General features: G+C 32.6%; 1 protein-coding gene across 1 annotated transcript; it reads right to left on the reverse strand.

Annotated features, from left to right (window-relative positions):
- Window positions 305-1,827, reverse strand: LOC109333996 (mitogen-activated protein kinase kinase kinase A-like). Its single transcript, XM_019569573.1, has one exon. It carries the CDS (start codon window positions 1,727-1,729, stop codon window positions 305-307), a length of 1,425 nt encoding a protein of 474 aa, XP_019425118.1. The 5' UTR covers window positions 1,730-1,827.

Here is a 9,813-nt window from a genome sequence, read left to right on the forward strand (position 1 = left end):
TTTATATTAAAGATCAAGTATATGAATAGTTAATTAAGTAAGGTAAGCATAGTGATGTTTTTGTTTTTGCATTAAAAAGTTGCTAGCGCACTAAAAATCACTAACATAAGAGAGGATAATCATAGTGATGCTGATATCTGCATAAAAGGTTAGAAGAGCAACAAATATATTACCCATGAAAAGATTAATATCTAATTTTTGGCCGAAGATACTTAATGCATACTAAAAATATTCATGAGATGGTCATTAATTGAACTGGGTTATATACTTAGTGTACAAGTTATAGGATAAAGTTAATATTATGTTAATGACATTGCCCAATAATAAATTGTAAAGTGTTGAATTGATCCAAAGTGGAACTAAACAGGGAAAGATAGAGCAGAAAGAGTTGCATGATAAAAAAATGTTTCTTGAAACAATCATCATATTTCCAAAGGGAAAAAAGCACTAGACATGTACAGCATAATAACAATTCTCTACTAAAGCTTCTTAGGTAACATTCATCAATAACACCATCCAATCTTCTAAATTCAATTACATTGGCAACCAGAATTTTTGGTTCATAACAAGGGACCAAATCAATGTCCTCTTTAAGGATGCAATTGCATATTGTGTCTGGTCCATAATCCTCCATTTTCTCAATAGACCCCAAGGACATTCCCTCAAACACTTCCTTGTCATTGTTTTTAGTCTCACCTCTTCCTAAATTGCAGAGCCGATTTCCAACCGAAAATCGGGTCATTCTCACTATAACCCATTCCACTTGATCATCATCATCCCAGTCCCAAAAAGGCTCAGCAGTACACAACATATTAATTCTGTCTTTAGCACTAGAAAAATTCCATGAAGAATTACCATGTGTCACATCTTGATTTGTCTTTGAGTCCCAAAAGGACCCTTTTTCCAACACACTTGTTGGTGTCTCAAAATCACATGCAAATGCAAATTCATTACACACCAAATTCAATTCTCTAACAAAATCATGATTCAGAAGCTCACTCACTATGCATCTTTCAAAAGGGTCACTTTTAAAACACTTACTCAAAAAATCCTTCCCTTCCTCAGACATATAATCTGGAATCACCGGAACCTCGCCGGAGTACCCAACCCGGTAAAGCACCGCCGCCACATCAGAAACACCCTGCCACGGTTGCTTCCCGGTGATCATCTCCAAAACAGTGCACCCCAGTGCCCACACGTCAGCAGGGAACCCCTGTTGCTCCCCACGCGCCACCTCAGGTGCCATGAACGCCGGTGTTCCTGCCACCGGTGCTGCCGCCTCGCCCACCCTCTTGGCGCAACCAAAGTCAGCAATTTTCGCACCTTGGTCCGTGACCAACACGTTCTGTCCCTTCACGTCGCAATGCACTATCCCATTTGCATGAAGGTAGTTCAGCCCTTGCAGTATTTGGCGCGTGTAAGACCTCAGTGGAGCTTCTTCCACCACCTTATCATGGCGAACCACGTTGGTGATCGTGCCACGTGGCGCATATTCCATGAACAAGTTATAGTAGTGTGTACCATTTTCGAATGTAACATCAAAACCTTGGTATGACACAATTTGAGGACAATTCAATGCGGAAAGAATCTCCTTTTCTCTCTTTAAAATTTCAGACCGGTGGAGCTCGGCAGACTTTACGGCAAAAACCTTACCAGAGTGCCGAGACTCAGCTTTATAGACGGCGGCCGTGGAGCCCCGTCCTATGGTGTGACCCCTAGACCAATCCATAATTGAGTATGGTATTATGGTATAATGTTAGTTATGGTATGGTTTGGTTTATTGTTGGGAGCAACATTAATTGTTTCTCAATCTATAGTTGTGTAACATTTATTTATATATGGCATGTGGGGGTGTTTGGATTAACGTGGATGGGTAAAAAGGGAATATTAATTTATTGTGATATTCTTTTTTGGTATTTATGGGTTAGAAAATAATGTCTTTCAAAGTATATAATTGTCTTTTTCAATAAATGTTGTTCACAGGAATTGAACTTTGACATTTTAATTATCCTGAAGTCTAATGGAATTTTACAACACTAAATATCACTAGAGTAATATTGTGTTGGTAAGTTATTGTAATATGAAAGTTATTTAGTTGGAACAAAAATAGCATACTAATCACAAATAATCACTTCATTATTAGATAACTATTTTAAAAGTTGATTTTTAATGATATTGTTGTTTCTTATTAGTGGTGGAAAAAGCAGCTGAACATAGCTCAACATGTCAATAAGAAATAATTTTCTTATAAATATATATTCATATTGTTAATGTAAAAATTATACATAATTAATATATTATTTCTTTACATACATATTTAAAATTTAATAAAATTAATGAATGATGTACTAATAAATTAAGAAACTCTAAACTCTAGGGATGATTATCACTCGTTACATTTTATCTTTTGGTTGTGTCCAATAGGTGTAGTGGCCGTCTCTTTCTCTCACAAACTTAACTTGCAATGGATCATGAGAGATCCACGTGTCAAAAGGAGGAAGAGGGTTATAGTGCTTGTTGTTGTTGATGTTGGACGGCCAGGGTATGCATGATTCATGCATGAGTATTAGAATGAGGGAATGAAGTAAGTTAAGGAGACGGTGCACATGCTGGCACGTGCTCATGTCAAATGGTTGGCGTGAACATTGCGGTCAATGGTTTGGCATGGTGAAATTGATGGAAAGTGTGATTGTGTTATGATGTATATCTTCGTGAATCATGGGGTAATGAGGGAATTAAGTAGGATGAAATTTAATATTTCATGGTTATGTCAATCTCATGAGTTAATAACATATGTCACATTTTTTGCCAAAACTTTATAATATAAAATTTTCTAAGTTGGTGATGGGAATAAAAATATACGTTTACATCCAATATTTGATATTACTAAGAGTATATTATAATCTTATGGTTAAAAAACTAATTCATTTTGCTTCAAGGAATAGATCTTTGACTTTTTGGTTATCCTGAATATCTAACAAAACTTTATAACACTAGATCAACTCTTTGTTGGTTGAATATTTGATATACTAGACGAAATGTACATAATATAGAAGGTTTCTAAATAAATGTGTCATGAGAGATATAAAAGCTTTTGTCTTTACTGGTTCGATTTGGGTAGTGTAGTGCATATTTTTAAGAAACCAAAATTTTATTTTATTTCAATAGTAATATCTTTGAGGACAAAAATTAATATTTTTACCTTTTTAATGAATTTTTCAATATAAAGTATTGGCATTTTATGATATAGAGTAAAAAAAATAGTTGTAGAAGTTGTCAATCATAAATGTAAGAATAACAACTCTCATTCTAGTAACAATATATCCATGATGGGTGGTAATGTTGCCTAGGTAGAATGCTTGTATCAATGTTAGATGGGTTTTGCCAAACAATTCTTGAACTCTTGCATTAATGTGTTGCTGTCCGAAATGAAAACATAAGACTAATGTCTTGGTGAAGTGAATTCAATTTACCAGAATTCAATTGAGTTAGGCCAATAATAATACAACACTGCGGCGTATATTGAACATTCATTGCATACATACTATTTAATGTTCAATTCGGCTAGTGTCAATTATCCACTACAACTATATGAATAGTTCCAAATACATCTTTCCATGTTATTTCATACTTTACTTTCTTGTTTATGTTTGGTTGAAAAACTTTATTTCAATTAAAAATTAATAATTAAATATTTTTTTAACTAATTATAATAAGTGATACACTTTTGTCGGATAACATATATACTCATGCAAGTTCTTCCTGATTAATTACCTAATTATTTTTTAAGTCAAAGAGGATAGCCTATATTTTAAAAGAACCTCCAGTTCATCCACAGATTAGGTGGTTTGTATGTGAAGCAGAAAGGATCCAAAGCCAACAGTGAGTCAATTTAAAAGCAAAAAACCCACTACAGAGAGAGAGAGGCAAAAAAAGCTATAGAGAAAGAGAAGAATTAATTTATGTATGATGAGTGTAAAATTTAATGAGTTAGTACAAATTAGACAGTTGGAATTTGGTTAAAGAAGAAGAAAAGGACAAAGCCAACTAACTCATTGCACTAAGCCTCATCATCCTTCACTAAAAATATAATACTAACCCAACCTGTCCATTCACATTTTGTAGCTGTTAATTAACAAACTAAACAAGGAAAAGGGTGTGACACATACAAGCTTAGTAATTAGGGGTTAGTAATTAGGGGTGAGCAAGACCGAGTCATGTTTATTTCTTACTTGACCTTTAATATTGGTTTAGTCTAATTTTTGAACTCAAACCTAATCTTATTTCCAATAAAACCAAACTATTATCAGACCAAATTGGGTGGATGGGTAAGATCGGATACTCCTACTCACCTCGGATAGATTATGTGAAGTTTTGTTGATTTGTTGGAAGTTTTAGTATAGATAAAAAGAGGGATGAAAGTGTGGCATAGGAGTTGAGGCTTTGCGTGCTAAGTGTCAGTGAAGTTATGAAAGGATGGTATGCGTATATTTGAAGCAAGATAGTGAGTGATTAAAGTCTCTATCATCACATGCTACCAGACTATAATCTTTGCTTTAATTCATCAATTTATGAGTGTACAAAGTGCAATGCATGAATCAGATCACGCTACACCATGCTGTATGGGGCAGAATCCACTTTGTGTATTCCCCTTTCTTTGATAAATAAAAGCCTTCAACCCAAATATCATGAATTATATTCCATGGTGCAACAACTCAAATGCATATATTACCTTATAGTTAATATTTTTGTTTCTTAGTTATATAAATTTATGCTAGTCATTTGTCCTATTCTGATACATTTTAAATCATTCAATATAAAACCTAGGCCCTTGTCCCAGGCACCAATCAAGTTAGACATGGTTGATAGATACTTAAATGGTTGAATATATTATTAGGGGTTTTGACTGTGTATAAAACAATGTTCTGGAGATAAAAATTGTGTAAACTTCAACAATCTATTTATTTCAAAAATTAGTATCTGGCTATCAACTTATAATCCACAATGTTTGACTAGACATTACCTCTACCATAGTCATTTACTAAACTTCTTGAAAAGCCAATTAAAGTAACCTAAATTGGAACTAAGATCACATATCTCTTGTTCTGATTTGTGTTCTAATCCAATTAAAAAGTATTATATAATTTAAAAATAAAAATTATAAAAATAGAAATTAATTTTTATATTATTTTATAAGATTTACTTAACTAAAGTAGGAGACATTATTTTTTAGGAAAAAGAATATCTATAGCTTAAATTGAACTAAACAATAAAGGGAAGCTATATTCAGAAAAAATTATACCTATTATTTCCTTTGTCACCGATCAAAATTAGTCATCTTATAAAAAATTCAGATAACTTGTTCTTTAATTGCAGTTATTTACTTTTCTAACATGTACCTGTGTCTCATTTATGGGAAAGAGAATGGTACAAAATAATTGAAATATTTCTATTCATATTTTTTTTCTCCAGAAAGACACTTTTGATTTGCATAAAATGTTTTTACTAAATGTAATTTTTTTATAATTTATTATTATAGCAAAAAAAGAAATAGTATATGACTTACTAGTGTCACGTCCCGGTTTTCGGCTGCACGACTTATTTAGAGTCACCACTATATTTTATAGTTAAAAATGTAGAAAAATCTTTTAAGCCCAATTACCTTGGGCTTTTGGATTTTTGATATCCAGGTTCAGGAGTCGATTACAAGGTAGAGAATGTATTAGCACCATACCCGCTCGCCTTAGGCGGTACCCTTCACTAAAATATATGACTTTATTATTATTATTATTTTTTTATTTTATTATTAAATTATCTAGTTAATTAATTAATTTAAAAGGAACAAATTTATTTATTTTTATTATTGTACCTGACAAGATTGACCTAGGTCCTATGTATCCTCATTAAGGAATCAAAGCTTACGTAGTTTTTTAGGTAGAAAAATGTTTATTGGTTGAGTGTATTTTAATTAAAGAAAATAAATTTTTTAGTCAAAAATATTTATTTTGCATGTTTATTTATTGGTGGAAAAAAGTTTTTTTTGGTTAATTTTTGTTATTTATTTAATTATGAAAATGGAATTTAATCAATTTTGAGATTTAACAGGTTGAAAAGAAGTAGCGTAGCGCGACCTTTCGAAGATAATTTGAGAAGAAAGAGGCTTTGGGGCGACATTTTCTCCATTGATTAATTCTCAAAATTATTTTATTTTTTGAAAAATACTTGTTGTCATGTTTTATTTATAAAAAAATGTTCAAATTTTTATTGAAAATAATTTTTGCTACTAACATTTTTTTTTTAGTAATATGATTATGAAATTAGAAAGAAAAATATAAAATAAAGTGTTTTAAGAAAAAAAAGATTGCTACTTTATTGCTATTTTATTGATTTTTAGTTATTGATATTGAAAGTGCAAAGTGTCAAGATAACACTTAACTTGCCTATGTTTTGATGAAGACAAAGGATTTAGTGAAAGCTTAAAGATAACTCAACAAATCAACATGCCAAATATTCAAGAGCTTCATGTCTAAACTAGAGACTTAGATATGTGTCTTAGTTATTGAGTCTAGGTTATCTAGTTTACATGCCAAAGATTCAAGAGCTTCATGTCTAAACTAGAGACTTAGATATGTGTCTTAGTTATTGAGTCTAGGTTATCTAGTTTACATGCCAAAGATTCAAGAGCTTCATGTCTAAACTAGAGACTTAGATATGTGTCTTAGGTGCAAATCTCACAAGTTCTAAAAGCTATCATATCATTTACATGAGACATGTCATCTAGTTTATTATATGTTCATGCACTAATCATACATGTTATTTGTACATTTTAGGCATAACATAATAGTAAAACATGTATAGTTGATAAGCATAACATATAGGTACATAGTTTACCATTTAATATCTTAACTGAAAATATGTCGGTTAATCGAATCGATTAAGTAAGGCTTTAATCGATTAACGTGAAAACAATTTTAATCAGTTTCAACAGATAACTGAAAAACATAATTCAGTTATTCTAAACAGCCCGTTAATCGATTAAAAGGGCACTTATACGATTAATTGGGCATAAAATAAGTTTTCTATATAAACTGTGATTTTACACCGTGCTTCACACATTCATTCATTTTTAGAATTTCTAAGTGTTAGGTATCAATGGACAAAATATACCTAGAACACAATAGAACACAATATATAGTTACATACACGCTTCCAATTACAAGTCTCGAACGCTCCTTTCTTGGAACCCAAAGAACTTCGTCACCCTTGGTTTGACCTTTTCTCGCCTCCCAAGAAAACCTTTCTTACTGCGATTCGGCCCTAGCCAAGGTATCGCTCTTTATCCCAAGACCTCCAAGTCTTTGTGAAGAACACCTTATCTAACCGCAGCTAGGATTTTCCTAATTCTTGAATTACAATGCTTTGAGTTATGAATGAGTACTTAATACTCGAATTTTACAATAAAGATCAAAGACTAAAACCTAAGCAAGAACTCACAAGACTTCCTAGTCTAATATGAATCTACATGCATGAGGTTTATGAAATTATGTAATCATTAAAAAAACTATCTCTTTTCTTTCCAAGAAACACAAGAATAATGCAAGAAAGCTTTTCAAAGAACATGCAATATGAATATGAAACTTAAAGCCTTAGCATGATCTAATCTTTCTCCTAATGCAACATGCAATATTTTTCTCCTAGATATGACAGTGAATAACTCGAAAATATGCAGAGAGAATGATGTAAAAATGTATGGATTCTTATGTCACATATGCTGAGATTTCAGTTTAAATAGAAAACTGTCTAAAGTCCCAGTTAATCGATTAAGTACCCATTTAATCGATTAATAGGTTGATGAAAATAATTGTTTTCAATTTTTCAGTTTTCTGTTGAAACTGTGATTCTGTTAATCGATTAAGTTAATGAATTAACAGAATTCATAATTCATTAAATAGTATAAAATCAGTTTGTTAGTGCATGGTAAACTACCTATATGATATATGCTCATGCAATACATGATTTCCAAATATAATACCTTTAATGCATACAATCAATGTATTCAAATGCATGAAGCTAATTATCATATACTTCTAGATGATATCTCATTTTAGTGGATTAATTACTTTATTAAGTCTTGTGAGACTCACACCTAGGTTTACCTAACCTAGACTCAATATCTATGGCAAGCATCTTAGACTTCTAAAAAGATAATAAAGAATTATAACCTAAGTATAATAAGTCACCACTTGAGTCTTCGACATGTTGTTTGTTGAATGATCTTCAAGCTTGTCTTCATGTTGGTCTTCATGTTTGTCTTCATGAAAACATAGATCAATCTCCAATGGTGCACTTCACTTTCGAATTGCTAAGTTGCATATTTTCGTGCTCATTGTATGTCATATAGGCAGAGAGATTTGCATGTGAGAATAGTGAGAGATAGTATCATGCTTAGGGATTAAAATGTCATCCATTGCATGTGATTAAATGTGTTCATCATTCTATCTTTTCTTGCATGATTCTTTCATTTCTTTTAGAGATTTCTTAGGCTAGAAATTACATGTTCTTCATGATTCTAATCTTATACATATTCATAATAATTTGTGAGATTTGTATAGGGTTTATAGCTTGTTCTTAATTGTAATGTTTGAGCTATTTTTCGCTTCACATTACTCTGTTTTTGTTGTATTTTTGTAACAAGAAAAGTTGTCTCTTGGTGTCGTACCACCAACAAGATACAGAGAGTCTTCACCAAGACTTGGAGGTCTTGAGTTTAGAACATACTCTTGGCTGGGGCTAGATCATAGGAAAGGTTTTCCTAGGCGATAAGTGTGGTCAAACCAAGGTAGGGGTTCTGGGAATTCAAGAAGGTAGCGTTCAAGGTCTTGTAATTGGAAGTGTGTATGTAATATACATTGGATTCAGTTTTAGTGAAGAAAATCTCCCAAGAATGGAAGGGGATGACTGGATGTGGACCGCAAAATGAACCAGTATAAAAACCTTGTTGCAGGTTGTTTCTTACCCTTATCTCTTTAATGTTTTAAGTTGTTTTTAATTGCCTATTTTAGCTGATAATTTGAATATAATAACTCTGCCATATAAAGATTATTTTTGTTCAAATATATCTACTGTATCATTTATGTATAATCAGTGAATGGTTGTGCAATTGAGTCATTTAGCAACTGTCTGTTAATTGTGATTTAATCGATTAAGGTAATCCTTTAATCGATTAACTGAGTGATTTTCCAGAATAGGGCTTTGGTGCGAATAACGGTATTTGAGAACCACAACACCTATTCAACCCCCCTTCTAGGTGTATTTTGTCACTGATACTTAACGAGTGTTATTAGAGCTAGTACATCGTGCTAGCTCAACCGCATACGCATGATCCTTAAGGGAAAATAAATGGGTTCCACCAACCCTTTTGGTGGTGATGGCGCATCCATTAACTGCCCTCCCTTATTCAGTAGCGAAGGATATGCCTATTGGAAAGTCTGCACGAAAATCTTTATAGAGGCCATCAAATCGGATATTTGGGAATTTGTAGTCAACGGGCCCTTTGTTCCACAACATTTAGTGGACGATGAACCGAAAGAAAAACCGAAAAGTCTATGGACCAATGATGAATGTAAAAAAGTTCAATATAACCTACGTGCTAAAAACATCATCACATCGGCCCTATCCTATGATGAGTTCTTTCGGGTTTCACAGTGCCAAAATGCCAAAGAAATGTGGGACACTTTACAATTGACTCACGAAGGCACTAACGAAGTCAAGCGTGCCAGGCTGAATGCCCTGACACATGAGTATGAGCTGTTT

Source organism: Lupinus angustifolius, chromosome LG19 (genome assembly GCF_001865875.1).
Source record: "Lupinus angustifolius cultivar Tanjil chromosome LG19, LupAngTanjil_v1.0, whole genome shotgun sequence".
Taxonomy (NCBI): Eukaryota; Viridiplantae; Streptophyta; class Magnoliopsida; order Fabales; family Fabaceae; genus Lupinus; species Lupinus angustifolius.